Source organism: Amia ocellicauda, chromosome 18 (genome assembly GCF_036373705.1).
Source record: "Amia ocellicauda isolate fAmiCal2 chromosome 18, fAmiCal2.hap1, whole genome shotgun sequence".
Lineage (NCBI taxonomy): Eukaryota > Metazoa > Chordata > Actinopteri > Amiiformes > Amiidae > Amia > Amia ocellicauda.
Genome location: NC_089867.1, coordinates 4,675,361 through 4,697,327, shown reverse-complemented (window position 1 = coordinate 4,697,327; position 21,967 = coordinate 4,675,361). Strand labels below are relative to the sequence as shown.

The 21,967-nt window shown below is 38.3% G+C and overlaps 1 protein-coding gene across 3 annotated transcripts in view; it reads right to left on the bottom strand.

Annotated features, from left to right (window-relative positions):
* The window catches only part of oxr1a (oxidation resistance 1a), a 175,168-nt gene that overhangs the window by 9,422 nt on the left and 143,779 nt on the right, over positions 1 to 21,967 (bottom strand). For all 3 annotated transcript variants that reach the window (XM_066691490.1, XM_066691492.1, XM_066691491.1), the window contains 5 exons: positions 19,246 to 19,398; positions 18,659 to 18,843; positions 15,103 to 15,890; positions 8,548 to 8,716; positions 4,438 to 4,603 (listed from right to left, as the gene is read on the bottom strand). In XM_066691490.1, the coding sequence (XP_066547587.1) occupies positions 4,438 to 4,603; positions 8,548 to 8,716; positions 15,103 to 15,890; positions 18,659 to 18,843; positions 19,246 to 19,398 (1,461 nt within the window). The remainder of the gene's footprint in view (positions 1 to 4,437; positions 4,604 to 8,547; positions 8,717 to 15,102; positions 15,891 to 18,658; positions 18,844 to 19,245; positions 19,399 to 21,967) is intronic.

The following is a 21,967-nucleotide window of genomic DNA, read 5'->3' as shown; positions in this document are numbered from 1 at the left end:
TCCAGCATGTGGTGATGTCTTGAGCAGCAAAGCCTGAGCCGGCAGATGAGACGTGCATTAAAGACCCATTTAAACTGCAGAAACTGATGCACAAATGCAAGACCAAATCGACAGACACTGGATCAACGCAGGTGTAGGTATTAATACAGTTTATCATCAGTAACACCTGGGCTACAACTTTGAGGTATAATTGACTTACATTATACTGCACTGATGTACATCTGATCGTCAGTTGTGTCTTGAAAACAGATGAACTATTGGCATTGTGGAAGAATACGGTGTTTGTCCTTATTCATCTGTAAAGAGCTTGCTATACATTTAAATACATACTCTGTGTTTACGGAAATATGGAATTGAGCTCAATCTTATTTTAAGGATAAAGATGTTATTTTTAATTGAACTGATCCATCATACATTCATTATTATAAACCCAATAACTTGTCAATGTTTGTGCTACCCTAGGCTTTTATATGTAGGCTACATTTCATCTACATTTTCTGCCTGTGCATCTTGAATGATAGATCTTGTATTTGTGGTACCTTGAGAACAATAAGCACTATTCATACATGTAGGCTATATAACTGTGTTTAACAAGTTGGAAGATTAATTGGTTTACGTTTTTGTGGTTTTTATATTTTACAGCAAAAAAAAAAAAAGGGAATTGGAAAAAAATAAAAACGAACAAAAACGAAAAAGAAAGGGATTCATTCTGCTTCCTCTTGGAGGTATTTAGGTGTTGCAGGCACCTAGATTGTCTAAACCAGACGAACCGGACTGCTATATTGCAGGGAACATTACACCCAGCATCAGGCAGCGCCAGCTGACTTCAGTGCTGCCACACAAACTGTGAATGGAGCCAATATTGACACAGCGCCGCGGCGACAAGGCAAACTTTCCCAAACTGGAACCCTTCCGTCAGCACGCAACACCGCAGCTACTGGAACTAGCCAAGCAAATGCACATTACCACAGCATAGGTGTATTTAGCCGTCAGCTGCTTTCCTTCCTTCATGCCTCTGGAAAAAAACATGTCTCATTCGGGTTCAAATGTATCCGTGACAGTTACATTTCAGCTTCGCCAGGTCCGTCCACACACACCGACACACGAAGACAAAAACACCCGCACCGGCCACCCCAAATAACAAGCTCTCTCAGGTTTCCAGCAAATCATTCTACGACACGGCAAGCGGCCAATCGGAAGGCGCAGTGTGAATGATCTCTATTCTGATTGGTCTACCATGTTCCTTAAGGCGGGACATCCTCTTATCAAGAGCGACCAGGACGGAGATGTCTGGGATTTAAAGAGACAGTGTCTGTTATTGTTCCTCTTACCAAGCTTTAGCGTGTAACTTCTTTAGTATCATAATCGCGTGAATCGCAAGCAAATTTACGATAATAATCTTCAATGTCACTACATTACATATTATGTAACATTAATTTGAAATATTTAAAAGAACGAGTTAAACACTAGCCACATCAATACTGTGTTGAAGGTTAAGGATGTCACTCCCGAAGCATCGCAATCAATAGCGTGAAAATTGCACCCGGCCAGGTCTCAATCTGTTGGTCTGCATTCCGCCGCAATTAAGGGAAAAAACCCTCTGCGTTTTGTGGTAGATTTTAATTAATTAAAACTGAAGATAAAATCAAAGTGTTTATAAATAGGAATATTATATCTATATATGTATATATTCCATAATGTATTTAAAATAAATGTACACTACAAATTAAGTTTTTTAATTCTGTATCTCATCTTCACATCTCATGTGAAGCAAAACAAATGTATTATTCGAGACATGCAGCTACAATTGTATTCAAATATTAACCCTATAGTATATCCCATGATTAATTAATTAAGTAAGTAAACAAATAACTAAATAGCTGTTATTTTAAAATAACTATTAATACTTTCTTTAGAACATCTAATGGGGAAAACAGGTCCAAACACGTTTGACCTCCTAAAACACATACATATTCTGACTGTTTACAATACCAGACAGTAAAACACATTCAGTACAGCCTTCACTCCATGAATATGTTACACATTCCTCTATATATACCCTAATGGCCTGTATAACAGGATGACATTATAATTAGATAAGGATAAATACAGGATTCCCTATTCACTTCAATATGACACTTAAGTATTTTTTTCTTAGGGGGAAAAAAATCTCAAAGCATCACATTGTTAATTTAAAATGAAGTGTTGTTTAAAAGTCATGTTTACTCCTAGGACCATGGGATATCGAACAGCAGCTTTACTTATTCAAATCACAAGATCATGTGGCTTTTCCAGGTCTGTGAGCCCTATGAGAACAAATCAGTCCACTTTGTTTCCTACATCATTTATTTGCATTAATATTTAAATTCAAGCCACAGCTCACATATCAAATCCTTCATGTCCTGTATCAATTTCATACCCCTGGTCCTGAGAGAGTCTCTAATGTCCAGCTATTTGCTGCCTTTCAGTCTATCATGGCTACAGATGCACTCTGTTATCCCTATTAAATACACAACTCACAAGCTGTTCCCAGATGGGTAAGACTGTTTTGGTACTTTCACTGGATCTGAGAAGAGTACATTGTAGGGGGATACAAATGATGATTTGGCTCAAATTTCAGTAAAAACTTGGTATACAGAACCCTGTAGTATTAAAACGACCAGCTTCACTTAGAGACACAACACCAAGCACAAAACAAAACAGACAAAAACACGGCAGTACCTGCCAGGCTTAATATTTATACTGAAGGCTGCTGAGAACCTTGCAAGGACTGTGGGGGCATTAATGGGGTAAACTGGAACATTCTGGTATTTTTGGGTTTGCTGATTTGAAAACGTATGATTTTAATAAGATACATATCGTATTATGTCTGGAAATATACAAATCCTACTATTTAATACAATTTATGTGGACCAAATATTTAAGACAACACATTTTTCTTGCTCGTGTTCAAAGTTTTAAGCAGTTCTGTATTTTAGCACGTCTTGAGTTTTCACTGCTCAAAATGGCAGATTTTCAATCTTACATGGGAAAAGAATGTGATATTGGAAAACAAAGTATTATAAAGATTGTAAAATAAAGATTACAGATCACCAACACAAACAGCTTAATCCAGGGTTGCCAAAACCACAGCCTGGGGATACAAATGTTCCCTCTTATGGTGCAAATGTGACCTCAAGACCTCTTTATTAATCAGTTCCAAATAAAATCCACAACTGCACTGTAGGTCAAAAGTTTGGAAGCAAAAAATTATGTGGCGGAGAGTAAAGAATTGTTTGTTTTTCTTGATCCCTGGATTACCAATATCTTATTTTCCCCAAACTTAGAGATACCTTGTAAGGGTTGGAATGCTTTTTTTTTTTTCCTTCTTCTTTCATGACATAATTTGTCAGACATTTATTTATTGTAGTAAAAAGAAGGCAGAGTGTATAGTATTTTGTGGTAAAACTATTCAGTATGCTGTTACATCAGGGGGATAAACTGTTAATTAAAAAATAGTTTAAATAATAAATTGCAAGCGACATATGTCGATTTTCCAGCATGAGTGGAAGTGGAATTCTGAGACAGATGATTTAGCAGTGTGGCTAGTGTATTTTTAAAAAGGTTATGTGTTCAGGAACAAAAAGATTTTGGTAAAGCAGGGAATTGAGACATTAAGAACCTGTTGAAGTCCCCCCGGGAAAAATATTAGTTCTGGCAGTCCTGTTTTAAACTGATCTTTAGTACTTGCCTCATATGAATGAAATCTTCACATTCCACATACCTTTTAAGAGCATACCATATAGACTGGTAAGTAACAGGACTTTATTACATACCGTTTAGTGAATCCTTGCATTTGATATAATGCCCTTATGGATTTAGGAAACAAAAAACACTTAAACAAGAGATTTAATGAACACTGACAAACATAAAAAGCGTTCATGCATGCCACAAAATATATCTATTTAGAGCAAAAGAAGATATATACATGTATACAGATATAATGCTTTCTTTATGTAACAGAAAACAGTTGAGATACATGCAAAAATATACTAGCTCTTGTATTAGTGAAAGCACTGACAAAGTTGAATCTGACAAAGAAAGCATTTGCTACATAGAAACGACAATTTACTTTATCTTCCTGCATGCAAAAAGTTATAGTTCGAAGGTAGAGTAAAATAAATAAAACATTTAAAAGACAGAATTACACGCACACACTCATACATTTGCGACAAAGACACCGATCTGTCACTCACAGCCTTATAAAACTGACAAAAAAACACTTTAAACTCACAGTGGAAGACTCTTTTTACTGACACAGGACAGAGGCTGACGAATCAATATCATACTGTTAAATACGTATGATACCTTAACTACACCAATAAGTGACATTAAATATCAAAACAGGAGGAGAAAAAGTGAATGTTAAAATGAAAATCTCAATCTCCCAGCACCTACCTCCCATTCTTTAGCTGTTGCTTCATTTGCTAGTGCTTCCTCTCCTGCTTCCGATTCCTCATTCTTTTTAACAACCATGAACCCCGGCTCTCTGCCCAAGCCTCCAGCTCCTTCCCCATACATATCTGGGCTCCACTGTATGAAGAACACATACAAATGGTCCGTCCTAGGGGAAAAGAGACAAAAAAGCAGACAAAATGGTCACAGAGCAGGGTATCAGTCATCGAACTGACCTTTATGCAAAATGCAAGAGTGGCAGCACAGAGAACGTGTCAAACTTGGCCTTCTAGAAAGTCTTTTGATTCATTGCTTTGCTACCGATTTTTGTTTCTTTTTTTATTTTCAGGAAATTCAACTTGTCAGGGGACTGAGTCACTTGGCAGTTACACATAAAAACATATATACTAATATGAATACAATAATATAACAAAAGCTGAATTAAAAAAAAGCCTGATACTGTGTTTGATATTGACATTTTTGTTGGTGGGTTTAGATTTGGTCAGGGCCTTTATTCTGACAAAATCAAAATGCTTTCCCTTCTATAAACATTACATTTCAGGTCATCAACCTCTCAGTTATAAACAATGTCAAACACAGGTGCATGTACCTGCACGGTGATATTTTCATCACAGTACATTCAATATCTTTGCAAACATTACATTTAAATCTCTGTGACAAAACTACATGTTAAGGCCAGATCTCTGCTGAAAGGTAATGTTACATTGGTTTAAACTACAATTAAGTAAATGTTTTATACTGGTGTGTATGGTCAAATGAAACAACACACACAAAGATACACATTGTACTATGTCATTAACTTAAACATTAAATTAACCACAAAATACATACCAGTTTTATTGTTATCTTTTTCTTGAAGTATTTATTATTTAGTATATATATATATTAGTGTAGTGTAGACATACACTCACCTAAAGGATTATTAGGAACACCATACTAATACTGTGTTTGACCCCCTTTCGCCTTCAGAACTGCCTTAATTCTACGTGGCATTGATTCAACAAGGTGCTGAAAGCATTCTTTAGAAATGTTGGCCCATATTGATAGGATAGCATCTTGCAGTTGATGGAGATTTGTGGGATGCACATCCAGGGCACAAAGCTCCCGTTCCACCACATCCCAAAGATGCTCTATTGGGTTGAGATCTGGTGACTGTGGGGGCCAGTTTAGTACAGTGAACTCATTGTCATGTTCAAGAAACCAATTTGAAATGATTCGACCTTTGTGACATGGTGCATTATCCTGCTGGAAGTAGCCATCAGAGGATGGGTACATGGTGGTCATAAAGGGATGGACATGGTCAGAAACAATGCTCAGGTAGGCTGTGGCATTTAAACGATGCCCAATTGGCACTAAGGGGCCTAAAGTGTGCCAAGAAAACATCCCCCACACCATTACACCACCACCACCAGCCTGTACAGTGGTAACAAGGCATGATGGATCCATGTTCTCATTCTGTTTACGCCAAATTCTGACTCTACCATCTGAATGTCTCAACAGAAATCGAGACTCATCAGACCAGGCAACATTTTTCCAGTCTTCAACTGTCCAATTTTGGTGAGCTTGTGCAAATTGTAGCCTCTTTTTCCTATTTGTAGCGGAGATGAGTGGTACCCGGTGGGGTCTTCTGCTGTTGTAGCCCATCCGCCTCAAGGTTGTACGTGTTGTGGCTTCACAAATGCTTTGCTGCATACCTCGGTTGTAACGAGTGGTTATGTCAGTCAAAGTTGCTCTTCTATCAGCTTGAATCAGTCGGCCCATTCTCCTCTGACCTCTAGCATCAACAAGGCATTTTCGCCCACAGGACTGCCGCATACTGGATGTTTTTCCCTTTTCACACCATTCTTTGTAAACCCTAGAAATGGTTGTGCGTGAAAATCCCAGTAACTGAGCAGATTGTGAAATACTCAGACCGGCCCGTCTGGCACCAACAACCATGCCACGCTCAAAATTGCTTAAATCACCTTTCTTTCCCATTCTGACATTCAGTTTGGAGTTCAGGAGATTGTCTTGACCAGGACCACACCCCTAAATGCATTGAAGCAACTGCCATGTGATTGGTTGGTTAGATAATTGCATTAATGACAAATTGAACAGGTGTTCCTAATAATCCTTTAGGTGAGTGTATAATTAAAGGTACGTTTAACCAAAAAAAAATAATAATAATAAATACCCCATATAATCTACATGAGAAACTATTTTATAAACGCCACATAATAAAACAGACCATGTGAGAGCAGTGGGGTTCTGTCTGAAAGCCAATCTGTGACTTCAGTTTCATGTCTGTTGCACTACAGATTCACTAAAACATCTTTTTCCTTTTACTAGTCCAACCCCTCCCTCCCGCACACTCACTATTGTGTAGAAATTTCATGCACATCTTCTAGGTCATCAGTCAACTCGGGCATACAGCAGAAAGCATTCGCCATGAGTTCCTATACACATCAAGGAAAGAGAGACCGCCCGCAGCGCCTCTAATTCCCATTCTTAAATAAAAGCTCCCTGCGCTGCCCAGGATGCCACTACTCTGTAAGATGATGGGGCAGTGTACAAAAACCAGCCTGACAGGGAAGGGGAGCTTTTAAGGTGAATGCCCACACCAGGGACACCATTTTTCATTTGAATTTGTTTCTGGTTTCCTGTAAACAAAATAAAAAGTATGTATTCAAGAGCCTCAGGTAGCTAATGACCCAGAATATAAATTGTAAAAATAAATGAATATGAAAACACAAGCAGGAAAATGTGTTATTTTTGTTATCATTAGGCCACACAGGACATGGCTTTATGTATGAGGTCTTACAATTGTGGGTACACTACTCATTTGTAAATCTCTCTGATTACTGTATTAATGGATTCTGTATAGGACAGAAAACAAGCTGTAATGAAGAAGTGTATTTTCCCAGGACAACACCAATAGCAGGAAAGGCCACAGAACATAGGAAGTTGGGGAATTAATACGATTTAAACTACTTCAAAATATTCAAATATTTTTAAGCAAATAAGGGACATTCGTGAGCTTTTCGTTTTCTGGTTTCGCTTTCAATTTAAAGCAACAATAGCAGCACTGTGTGCAGAACAGACCATAGTTACAATGTCATGTTCATTTACTCGGATTTCGGTAAATAAAATTAAGAAAATAATTAAATAAAACAACGATGTGGGCCGAATCCTAATTTGATAAAGTTGTTTGAACAAGGTAGACTAAACTGCTGGGATAGAATTTCAATAGATTTTCTAAATGTGATTTTATTTCCTGGTAACATCTTTCTGAATAAGCTGATTGATACAAACCTCATTTGAAAACAGACCTACTCACAACAAGCAAAACACCACTTACAAGACAAACCAATGTGACATTCATCATTTCATGTATGCTATATTCAGTTACATAATCACTGCATCTTCCAGTTGTGTTGTGCTATACTGTAATTAAACACTTCAAACCCAACTAATAGTTTTGACATTGAGCCTGAAGAGTCAGGATTAAATAAAACCAAAACTAGAAATGGAACATGGACCAGAGATGGCTTCTTCATTGTACTGTTTCATATGCATTCGTATTGCTATATATATATATATATATATATATATATATATATATATTCAATATATCATTAACCTAAAGGCATATTAAATAACACTGGTGGTCACGCTATTATAGAAATAAGACACCCTTCGTTACCTTCTATTAAAAAGTAAAAATAATGTATTTACATTTCGGCCATAGGTAATACATTCATTGTTTTAATCCAGGGCAAAAACAGTCAAATACACTAATTTATTACAAATGTAGTCAACATGTATATCATTGGGCTGATGGCACAGACCCAGATTGGCATTCGTCTTGGACTATTTCAGGTAGGGCAGGGTTGTTCAGGATTAGTTTATGAAACCAACAAAAATAAAAATGGGTACTGGTACTGGATACTGTAGTATTACTTGTTGTCTGCAGTCATCCATAACAATCATTTATCATCACTTTAAAATCCAGAAGGAATGAATCATATTGTTTAAAAGAACGCACTTGTGGTGGTTTATGGGAATAACCTATTGAGGAGTAAGAGCTGTTTTTATGACACAGTTCAGCCGTACCTTTCCTGAGGGACTGCAAACCAGTACTCGTGCTTCCTGTCCCTCTGTGCATACTGCTGCATGGTCGCGCTTGCATGGGAGACGAAGGTTTTCCGCATGGGTCTCCCGACCCGCAGACACAGGAACTTGTGAGATCTATGCCTCCTCTTCTCTTTGCAGACAATGGAACCTAAGGTAGGCAGGAAACATTACCATTGACTTCATGAATACCAGATTAGAATGACTTTCCCGCACCTAGCTGTCAAGTCCTATCAAAATCATTACTTGCCGTTCACTTGAATGTATGTCTGGCATAAGAACAAGACATTCGGCAGTAGCATGAGCGTGAACTTCACTGTCATTTAGAAATACTAGAAAATTGCCCAATTACCCGCCACCACCTGTGTGTAATTGCATTACTTGGTATAGTAATGCTGAGAGGTAAATGTAAGGATATCTTTAAAGAAATTTTATGAAGGAAATAATATAGACAGCAGAGTCAGAAACAACAGTTTCATTTGGTAGTTTATAGAATACATAGCAGCAGTGTGGAGTGGTCAGGGCTCTGTACTCCTGAGTGGAGGGTCGTGGGTTCAATCCCAGGTGGGGGACACTGCTGTTGAAACCTTGAGCAAGGGAGTGTACCTAGATTGCTGCAGTATAAATGGGTAATTACATGTAAAAATAATGTGATATATTGTGCCCTGAGTAAGAAAAAATATATAATAATATACTGAGGCCTGCATTAAACGCACATTTGTTGACAGAAAATGTAAAAGCAGACAATCAAACGTAGTCAAAACCAAGGTGATTTGTTATTTCACATATATAAATACTGTGACAGTTAGTGCCTTCACAAATAACATTTCAATAAAAATCCCATTCAGTTTTGTAATACTTGGTAAATTGAATCCCTAGTGTGAAGGGAATTGTTCTGAAATGCCAGGTCTCATTGTTTCTATTAACTTAAAGGGGAACTCTACCAAAAATCCATAATTTCTTAGGTTGTTCTATATTAGAATGAATAGATTGTGGATTATGGATTTTCGGTGGAGTTCCCCTTTAATTAATACAAATCTTTGAAACAAGCAATGACTTGGAAAACAAGAAGGTGTGCTTCTTGTTTTCTATGTTGTAAGCTAAATTGTCAGTACACCAAAGACACCCCCTTGCACAGATAATCCTCACTGCTGGTTTCAGTTAAAGATTAGTGCAGTGGTATATATATGCACTTCTGCCTACACCCTGTTTAAGAGAAAGCTCATTTAATTGTGTAAAATGGAGTTAAAAAAAAAAGAAAAAACATATCTCCAGTCAGGCAGGTTTGAAGCCAAATTCTAAAAACTGTTCTCTGATGGGAAAGACAACAGTCCCGCAGGCCACAGTGCTTCATTTTCATTGTTACAAGGGAAGCAGTTGAAGGAGCTGTCAAATAATGATAAGGGTGACTAACTTGGCCCAAAGCCATTGTGATTTCCATATAGATGGTCCCAGAATTGCTTGGTACGTGGTCACAATGAGTCACGGCCCTAAGTCTGAAAACTGAGCTGAAACCACTACAGCATTTTGTTTAGGGTCATTGTCTTTTGGGAAGGCGCAGTGGCACTGAAGTATTTCTTCGGCAGCTGTTTAGCATGATTTCTCTTGGGGGTGTGATCAATATGGGTGATATTCATGATGTCCGCTAATAAGCACATTTGGTCCATGTCCGGCACAGAAAACAAAACAAGAAAGCAATACAGAGGATATTATTAAGGTTTTTCCACATTTAATGATTTTGATTATTTCCAATGGAACCAATTCTTACCCCTGACGAAGGCTAAACAGCCACTGAGTATCATCTCCAACACAACCAATCTTGAATCATTCATCCACCTACAGAGCTGTAGCCCAGTGCAGAAATGGCTACCCCTGCATGCCTCTGCCCGTGAGAATTCAAATTGGATGTCGTCTGTGTTTTGCAATGCAACCACCCAACTTGTTTTGCACTTCTTCAGATCTCATTGGTGTTACCATCTGTCTTAATATCCCAGAATTCTTCATGGCTATTTCAATGCTTGTATGTCTGGTTCCAAAGTACATTGGTTCTCCAGTCCTGCAGATAGGATTTTGAATGGCTGTGTTTGAATCGCTTAGCTTTTTAGCTTTGGGACCCCCATTCTATACTAAGGAATCAGTTCTTGAAGACCATCCGTTACGCTATTTAAGAACAGTGTTGTCAGGGCTAACTCTTTGCCCCAAAAATTACAATAAGGATACATGAATGTTACTACATGAAGACTGAATTAAATAAGCCTCTGTTATCACATCCCGGCTGCCAGCGTTTACTGTGATTTTTGGATGTTTAGTGGACAGGAATAAGATTACTAAGATCACAATGACCTTGTTTGCTTAAAGTGTGGTGGAAATAGTACATTTTCAAACATGTTCAATAATAATGGAATTGAAATCTCATTCTCTCTGAAGAAACAACAACATAGGTTTTCTTTTGTACTGCAGATGTTTCACATGATTTATCTTATACCGGGAGGCAAAAGCAGAACAGGCCGATAGGAGATAGGCACGGGTCAAAGATCTCTCTTATAAGTCCGAAAGTATCCTCCCTTTGAAAAATAAAGTATTGTTTGTATTTTCTTTGTGATAATCTTCAGATAAAAAAATAAACGAATGCAACAAGAAACAAAATGAATACCGCAAGACAAAGGTTATCACTACTGTGTGACTTTCAAAGCTCCAACCTGTGCATCAAAAACCAAATAAAAACAAGCACAAGGTCTTTACACTCTTCACAGGATGAAAAAGGAGCTTATTTAAAAGAGGGTTGTTGATATGCTAAGGTTCTTCTCCTGAAATATAAGTAATCCTTTTATAAAAAGAGCTTCTGGATAACAATTTAAAAATATTGTACAAAGACTGTAAACTGAACGAATTCACTGGCATTTTATTTTTCTGCAAAGAGAAGAGAAAGGGGACCTGCCTGACCTGTTTAAGGGAATGTGAGAGTCATTCAATAGAAACCAAAGCTTTTAAGGCAATCAGGTCAGCTGGGTTATTGCTCTGGGTTATCGGTTTGAGGAGCAACACTTCAAAAATATACAAATGAGAAAACAAATAATTGGGGAGAGGATTAAAAGAAATCCAGAAAACAAAATCTCCAGTAGACACTTTTGACACACCTTTAAATTCATACTACAGCTTCTGTTACCAATCAATATACAGACGGGTGACAAATTAAAGGAAAAACAACATAAAGTGTCTCAGTAAGGTATTGGGCTGAGCCGCCAGAACAGCTTCAATGCGCCTTGGCACAGATTCTACGAGTCTCTGGACTCTACTGGAACTCTCCGGACATCACTGTAGGGGTCCAGCAGTCAGGCCTGTACCGCTCTCTTGGTGTCTACACACATGCACTCGATCACTTGTCAAGAATACTAGCCAGTTCAGCAAGTCTTTGTGACTGAAGCTCCTGCCATTCACACCCCAATAATGACCCCTCTTTCAAAGTCATGTAGATTATTTCCTCTTGCCGTCCTGATCCAAAATCAAGGTCAACTGGGTCTTCTCAGCATTTTTATACATGCCACAGAGCATGATAGGATGTTAATTGCTTAATTGTATCATGCAGTACACCTGTTTGGAGGCATCTGCATTTGTTATGTTCCTCCACTTATTTACGCATCATATTGATTATTCATTTATTTCATTTGTCACCCATCTCTATGTTCATAGTGAAAACTAAAACATTCAAAAAGGGATATTTGATGATCTGCGAGTGGATGTCCCCTGAAATTCACAGACTTGTGAAACTACAATCTGGTACTTTAACTTTATGACAGTTATTTCATTATGTTGCAGTTTCAGTTCAATCTTGCATTAAACACACTTCTAACATTTGTATATATATATATAGAGATTTTTTCCTTTCACATGCAAAATGCAAAACAGTACACAATACACTGTGGGCACAGACCACTCCAAGTTCAGAAATCAATGTTAAGTGGTCTCTTAATTTTTTCCAGAGCTGTATATGAACATACAGGGAGTATGAAATATTGGACTATCTCTGAATTGATGGAAATGGTGTGACATGTTTATAACATGTTTACATGATTACACTCCCCTTCTTAACTGAGTTGAATCACCTGGAATCTATACAGCCTTCACTCGGCTATATCAGTTCTCAACAAACATATCGCAGATAAATAAGTACAGTGCATTTGCTAGGATCTGGATCTTGCTTATGTTGGCATTTACCATTGTTACAGGAACGTACTGTAATTAATTTATTGGTAAATTGGCTGTGCAGAATTATGTGAATGATGATCTGATAGCCAAGACACCCTGTTGCCACTGTTTGCGTTTATATCCTTAAAAGTTGAACCAAGGGGGTGAAAAGTAAAATTTGAATATGGTAGTGTGCAATTATTGGACTGCATTACATATTTTTTTTTTATTCTCAAGCCTTGGCTTTTTACTAAAAATGACTGACAAAGTAACAGAGTAAAGAAACGCCTACATCTCAGTTAAGCATCTGTGCTGTGACTACAGCATATTGTTAGCTTTTCCTACAAAGCTCTAACGAAATTGCTTAAAAGGAGAAGAAAAAAAAATTAAAAAGAAAAAAACTATTCCCCCAAATTACTTCATAATGACAAAACTTGAAAATGGATGCCAGCACATGCATTTTGAGGGTGGAAAATGGCAGTTAAACAAAGTGGCTGAGTCAAAAACAAGAAAAATAATAAAGTATAAATGGTTTGCCTGAACACTGAGTTTAAAAATGTTAATCATCATTGTTTCTATTTTAATTCTACATGAAATCTCTCCGTATCAAAGGAAAGGGGAATGGAACCGAAATGAGAAAAAGGCCATAGACAAATGAAATCATGGTAAAAAGTATGTGAGAAGAAAACTAGCTGATCGTTTGTCAAAATGTTGTATAGTGCATACAGCACAATACGGAGGCAGTAACGTTAAGGTTTGGGATTGTTTTGGTGGTGCTGAGAGAAAGGCACTAAAATGATTCAGTTCCTCAGCATCATTCAATACCCTCAGTCACTTGTGTGTGAATGGTTTGTTTTCTCAATAAGACATTGAGCCAACCACAGACAGATTATATTTAAGAATGAAAAATAGCAAGAAGGGAAAAGAGTTGTTCAAATTGGTGCACTGGTCTCCCTAGTCACCTGACTTCACCTGAAAACCTCTGTTGTGTTTCCTTTTGTAAAGATGAATATATTTTAATCGAATTTGAATTAACTTTTTTATGTATAATGCAATTCACTGCCTTTACTTAGAATATGTTTATTGCAATAGCAATGTACAAATAGCGTGTATAGCACAAAGAAGAATGTCTGTTTTTACATTTTACGCAAATGAGAATAGCTCAAACTGGTAGAATGTCTAAGATATTATTTTTCTTGCAAATCAGGAGCAATGAGACAAATATCAAACTAACTCATTATTAGCTCAGTATAAACTATGGCCATTTTTAACAAAAAAATATACTTATTTTTAAATCATTAGAAGTTCCAAGGAGGACAGTACAGAACTTGAGTCCTCTTGACAGTGGACTTGTCTTTTAGGGACAGAAGCATACTGAGATGAGTCTCTGTAGTGCAAGGTGTTCAATATACAGCTCCCACAATGAATTTGAAATCTGAGTGAAACATTTGAGTGACAGGCATGCTCCACCCCATTTGACTCCTTTAGCTTCCCAAGCAAAACCAGGGCCACTTTCTCTAACCAGGAAGATATTAAGATAATGAAAGCTGAATATTTCCAGATGAAGTACAATAGTCTGAGCGCTGTAGCATGCATCTGAGGGCATATAGCAAGAAGAAAGATATGCATCTTGGAAAAGCTTTTCATCACACAGAGAGAGGGGTGTAAGGAAGAGCCAGAGAGGAGATGATTTCCGGCTGGGTCCTCTGATAATTAACGCTGGGGAGATCTACCTCTGACAGAAATTCTGCTAAAGGGGTAACTCTCCACTGGGAATTGCGGCTTTGATCAGGAGAGTTCGGGAAACTCCTGATGTCAGATCCTAAGATTTATTTCCTGAGGTTCAAGGGAAAGGCAGGGGAGTCTTTGCAGGGCTTACAAAGGACTTACAAAGCACATAATCATTACTACTGTGCTGCTGTGTGCGGTTGTGCACTTCAGCAATTCTTGCTCTCCTTGGGGAGCAAAACAAGGAATCAGTCTGTGCTTCTTCTTATACTTTCAGTTAAGGTAGTGGTACTTTTTATTTTATTATAATAAAATATAGCAAGTGGGACACCATAAGACCTTTGTGTATGCATAGTATTAATTTCATTTGAACCTTTATCTATATTTCTTTATTCACAGTGGTCTTAAAAGAACTGGTGGGTCTTTGGTCAAGAGTTTGTTGCTTTCCTATTGCAGTTCAGATAAACAAGTGACTATCTAAGGGAAAACACAATTTGTTCACTGTACACTTGTAATGTGCAGCGTTCATGCCATTTCTGAGCATGCGATGAAGAGAGCAGGTATGAAACTTCTCTCAAGGGAAGTGTTCTATTAAGAGTACCACAAGACAAAACATGTGCATACCTTCAGCTGGCACCTGTCCTTCTAGGTCTTTCCCTGGCTTCTGCTTGATATCTTTGTGTGTCTGCTGTACATTCTCCCGCTGCTCCTTGGCTTGTTGCATAGTATGACTCTTCCACAGCTTCCGCAGCTCCTCCACCTCGGTCTCCGAGTCACGGGGTCGCTCCTGGACAACACTGCCCTTCTCAGGTTCCTCTTTGTTAGATGGGTCCCCAGCAGCCGTCTCTAAACACTGAGAGTCTGATGCGTTACGCGACTTGGCCGCGTCATTCTCACATGCCGAATCCTGCTCTTTGCTGGGTGGTGTGCTTGGTTCCTTATCCATGCTGTGTTGTTTGGAACCCAGGGGAGACTGTTCCTTCTTTTGGCTCTGAGGAGGGTTTTCCTCAGGCTTGGTTTCCGATTCGGATCTCTTGACTTGGGCTGCGTGGCTTGGAGATCCGCTGTCTTTGACGGACACATCTTCTGTTTGAGTTTTGGTAGGTTCTCCACTCTCGGACGTGAGGCAGCATTCTGCCCCAGACTGGTTGATGGTTTGAACGGATTCTGAAGATGCCCCTGAAGACTTGTCTTGCCGGAGCTCGTCTGAAGACACCAGCTCCTCCCGGATTGGCGAGAGCTCGGATTCTGTAAACACGTCCTCAGAGAGGGACTCCTCTGTGCTCCGCGGCGCTGTACTGGTGCTGTCGTTCCCTGTATCCCGAAGTCTCAGCTCCGTCTCGTCCGTATTGCTCCGGGGTATTCTTTTCATGTGGCAGAGGTCTCTCCCTGAAGCCAGGTGCTCCAGATCTCTGTGAAGAAACCAACATATGAAAATACAGGTTTCAGATGAGAGTCAATCAAGCTTCTTCCTAATTGCCCATCTTCCATACACACAGGATGTTTTGGAGGAGCCTCCTGTTCACAGCTCTGAATTTGGTCAACTTAATGTCTTTACAGTTATGTCAAGTTAAGACAGTTATGGTTTAAATGGAATTGGAAGAGGCCCCTAGGCTGGCTTTGTCAGTACATTCAAATTTTAAACTCCCTAATCATATCTCTCCCAAGACTTTCTGTTGCACGCTACAAAAAAAGATTATAACAATTTGAATCTATCCCTGTATAGAATATGTTTATATTATATGCTTTTGTAACGTGGTGATCAAGGCCAAGCAAAAGTATTCTGCATGAGGTTTTTAATGCATTCTATAGATTAAGCTTGAGCTCCCCTGATTTGAATTAACCAAAATTCCCAATAGATTAAATAGTTCTGCTGACCATTTTCATCTCTTTTATTTAACAATTTATATTTAGAGATACTAATATTAATGACTAATTAATTAATAATAATATCTAATTTGATGTTTCATCCCAGTTTGCGGTTCTGTCCAAATCATTTTGCATCTCCTTACTTGCCAAAATAGTGTTAGCTATTTAAATCCATTTCTATCATCTGATTACTTATTGATTCATACTGAGCCATGTATTCATTCCATCCTTCCCTGCCTTGCCTTGCCGGTCTGTACAATAACTGTCATTGTACCCACAATGTGTATACAACTTTGTATTCATACTGCCTGAAGCTTATGAATCAATATTTTGATAAGGTGTGGTAACATGTCAAAACCTTTCAGTATATTTGGGTATTTGATCATATGCCTCATTGTTACCCTGCTTTAACTTCAAATATGTCTAGCTGGTTGGTAAGAAAGACCATCCTTCTTAATCCTTCTTTCCATTCTTTTTTAATACACTGTTAGCTTTGAAAACTGCAGATTGCCTGTATCGATTTTAATCGAACACCCTACATTATTTTAATAAAACACCATCAGACTCATGTAATTAATTTATTGAAAGCGCCTCATGCCCCACTAATCCTTCACTTTCACTGAAATCACCAATAATAGTGCTGGAAACACCTTTAACGTGGCTCTTATTATCAGCATCCTTTTCCTATAAACATCTTTATTAAGTAAAAGTAAATTAAATGAGCCGTTTCTTCAGATTAGGGATACAAATGCTGATTTGTTTTACCCATAGGAGTCTGCACTGTAAAATGTTCATCACAGCAGCAATAACGTTTTGAAGTGAATACACATTCTTAATACATTATAACAAAACTACTGAATATAAATAGGTTCTTTATATTTGGAAATCAAAATCTTCCAGATATAGATTTAAACAACAACTACATAATTAATATTCAATGTGTATTCCACAAATTTCTGTCCATTATGGTTGCTGTTGTCATCTGATCATTTGATAAGATTTTGTAGCAGCCTGTTATTCAAAACAACAACAGGTTTAAAAAGTTACTTTTATCCAGAAAATAAACTACCTTGTAATAATGCATATTGCTGGAAATATTCTCGTTCATTACCTGGGTGTGTCCAAAATATGTTTGGGTTTTATGGCTCTAGCTCCTGTATTTTTACATGGTCTCAAATTAGCATTACAGACAAAAAAAGCTTCATTTTATCACACTTCTACCATCTGTCACAACTGCTTCACAGTTTCTTATTCTTAGTGTATGTATGGGTGTGCAGCCTGGGAAAAATAAAAAGTCTGCACAATATTGGTTTCTGCACAATATTGTTGGTAAAAAAAAAACACAAATACAAATAAAATATGCAAAACTTAGACCTGAAACTAAATCAACTCAGAAAGTAAGTACATTGCATTGTTTTAATTAAAATAATGAGACAAGCGTAGATTTTCCACTCTTATTTTTCTCGTCATGGTTTGCATGCTTGGTCAGTCTTATATTAATAATGTTTTGCTATAAGAGTATTCCAAATGTTTCTCTGTAGTCCCAGTGGAATATAAACAGTCTGCGTCAGAAGTCTACCCCCCCAAATGCTGTCTCATGGTCAGCATTTGTCTGACTGGCTAAACTGGACTGAAAGAACTGCTCCGTTTCCAGCTCTGTAACCTTAATCTGTTAATTAAGACCAGTACTCAGGAGCTCTGTTGAGGCTTTATCGTTTGTTTGATATTTGAACCTGCACTCACGTTTTTGTCGTTACAAATTATGTAAATACTCACATGTAGTATTGGGCTGGGTTACATATATGGAGCACTAACGTGTAAGAATAATATCTCGGAATTGGGATGTGTCTAACAGTAAGAGAGGAAACTCCTTAACCTACCCTTTATATCAGTTTAGAAATCTGTAATGGTTTTTGTTTTTCATTATACTGATTTTGAGCCCTGTACCACAGATTGTCTTGCAGTGTGGTTGGGTGAACAGATTGCATGCATAACAGCTCACAAAACAGCTGGCCAGGGAAGGGACAATGGCAGTCATTCGGGAATATTATTTCTTTATGACAGACGAAGAGCACACAAAATGAAAGAAAAGTGGAAGTGGTATACACCGGTGAACAAGAGGTGCGGGATGTTCATTTAGCTAATCTGCTGTGCTTTTTCTCAAGAGGAACCAAAGGTATTCAAGTCCTTCTCCAGAAAGACTACCAAAATGTAGCTACCCTTGATTTAATTTATGTTTTGCTCTCAGAGGAACCTAGCTTGGCAACTCCCACCTGCGCTCTGTGAAGGTGCAAAAAGCAGAAGCTCTTACGGGGGCAGGGACTCTTTGATTTTGCTGTCCACAATCTCCTTATACATGGTGGCTGACATGACCTCCTCCAGGGGGCACATGATCCCGTACTCCTCACAGCCGTGTTCCTGGACAAGGGGGTCTGTCTTGTGTGGGTCGAACATGATGTTGTTGGGCGTCACCAGCAGCACCCCGCTGACCGCCCCCTGAGAAAACATCACAATCAGATTCTGACTTTGCTGCTACTGTGAGGGGACAGGGCTGAACATCTGAAATCACACAGTCGGCAACTCCAGGATTTGGCAGTTGATGTAGGGATCTCTCTCGAATATCTGGATGTAGCTTTGAAGCAGTTTAAAACACTTAAGGACCCCCCAAACATACATTAAAGAAACAAGTGTAGTCCAAACTGTATGATTTAGAGAGCTTAACTTGTTTCTACAACATAGCACAGTGAAACTGATGCAGCTCACAGCAGCAATCTGCCCTGGGGCGGCTGTGTTGGCTGTGATTGATGGTTAAAAAATGGTTCGAGTGTCCCCTGTAGTCCCCGTTTGTGTACAATACTTGCAAATTAGACCGAGAAAAAGCAACAACAGGAGGAGCACCTTGCCATCCGTGATGTACTTGCAGTTAATTTTGAGAAACTTCTCCGTCAGGGCTTCTTCCTCCTCGGAGGTGGATGACACCACTCTGGCAGGTCGGGGGCAGGCGTGTGCTGGGGAGGCAGTGGCCTCTTTCCTAGGGGCCCCATCAGAGTCCTGCACAGAAAACACATAGACAGACTGAATACAGCAGAAAATAAAAACCTCTACTAACAATTAGCTTACAGATCGCTGAATATTGACACACCATTGTACCACAAGTAATAAATTAAGTACATTGCTTATAATAAAGTGTAGATTTACTTATACGTATAAATATTCATAAGTAACCTGCAAGAGCTTGAACAAAAAATGCATAGCCCATCTTCTACATCTACAAGAGCGCTGATAACAAACAATTCATTATAATTACGAACAAAGGGAGAGTGAGGCTGGGAGATTTAATTTAATTGAATTTCACCTAATTGCAATTGACCTTAACCCCTTTAACTTTCCATTGCATTAAAAACAGACCAGAGAGTAGTATAAGGACAATACGCTGGGCTAAACACCAATGAGGGGGAGCTTTAATGTCTGCTTGAATTATCCATAGAATAACTTAAAGTGGCCTCTCACATATCTCTCATATGCTGTATATATAGGTACTTGTAGACAGTTACAATTAAATGTGAAGCTGTCACTGACCTTCCAAAGGCTCCGACACTACTACACTCAAAGGATGCATTTTCAGCAGGATTATTATTGACAGTGAACACGAAAACCTTCAAGTCCCCAGAGAAAGCGGGGAGTGCAGGTCAAAAATGTAAAAACAATGGTAATGGCTGCTGAAGGTTTTAGACAAGAGATCTGCTGTGAGGTTTCTTCCTTGACCTTGACATGGGATCACAAAACCACCACTGACTACTGGTACCCATTAGAGTTTATGACAAATAACATATCCTGCTATATCTCACATGAGGATTTCGTTTTTGTCTCATGGAACGTCATTTCATCCATAGTTAATAGCCTATGATATTTGATTCATTTGTTGTTGTTATTTCCCATGTAAGGAACTGCTTAGTGTTACATAAGGCTCTGCACTGATTTATAACGCTTCCTGACCTGAAGCCCACTCACTCAACTATATCCTACCTCACTGACTTTAATTCACCATTAATTATCTCAGTCCAAAAGGGAATAATCATCTAAGAAGAAACAACAACAAAGAATCCCTACAGGCACTCAGTGTAGCAGAGAACTCACTAAAGTTGATAAAATGAAAACTTCTATTTAAAGTCCCGGCAAATGTAACCCCCCACAAAACAGTATTCTCCAGGCTAATGGACAGTGTAAAGAGTATTTGCTTTTGATGCACTTTTATTCTGCTCTCTTTGACAAATATTTTGTTGTGTGCATAGCATTAAAGGCTTCATTCTTCACATGTATGATATTTTCATTAAGGCCCAGCAAAATTTGAAAAGGCAACTATGTCCCTGTTGTTTCAGATTAAATAAAACAGCACTAAAGTGGGGTGGGGGGGGGGATGTATTAAACCAAACCTCTCTGGATTTTCTTCACTCAGCATTACCTGCTGTGAGGCATTGCAAGACTGCTCCTTCCATAGCAAAATAAGCCTGAAACATTAACTTAAACATAGAAACACGATAATAACCCCACTAGTCCAGTTAACAATTGCAAGAGCATTCAATTTGCTGCTATAAATGACATTTAAAGTAGATTAATGGAAGTAGTATATGCATACACAGATTGATATGAATACCATCATTGTCACATTTGACCTAATTGGTGGCTAAAGGACACTAGGACAGATCAATGCTTTAATAAGTGGTTTAACAATGTATTAAGCCCAAACATATAAAAATAAGAATGACAGTTTTCTAACATAGCTCCCACAACAGTGATACCCTTCTTTAGAACTGTCTGCTGCATAAAAGTAACAAAACATCGATTTATTTTTCTGCTGCATATTGTACTCAGGGTCTATTTGTAGTTATATTATCTCTACATCAAGGCTGCTCCTTTTAATAGGGCACCTTTTAGGATGTACTTCTCATTTAAATCCTGCATTTAACATCAACAGTGACAGAATTGGAAAGCTGTATTGATTGGGTCTCTTTTCCATTAGCAAGCTAAGCTTATGTGTTTCATTCAAAATCAGAAAAGGTCCTGGCCTTGTTGCTTTTAATAGATTAATAAATGAACAGGGGGCAGATACTTAATTACACATTGAAATGATCATGACAGCTCTTACATTTGAGTGAGATATTAACAAAACTGCAACGTCATACAACAAAATTTAATATCAGACAAACTGCTTAATATAAATATCCTGTCCACAATAATTGTGTCTGACTGACCACTAGGCAGCTGCCACAAAGATGTAGATATGTAAATATATGTCTGTTCTCCCAGGAGAAGTAGGAGCAATCTGATTTCAACCCAAAACTTCAGAAAGACAAATGATTACCCTAACGTAACTGTGGGATGCAAACAGATGTGCTGATGTTTGAGTTTTTGTTGTAGTGTTTGCTTTATGTGATATGGAATACTATCGATCCCACAAATAAGTATTTTTCCCCCTCCATGGTTGGTTAAATAACAACAAAATGTGAACTGCTTTTTTATGAGTGTGTAAGTAGGCATCATATAAGAGGGTATGGGAAGTGTGCTCAAGCATAGACTGAAGGAGCAAAGCCATCCACATTCTCTGGAGTCCAAGAAACCA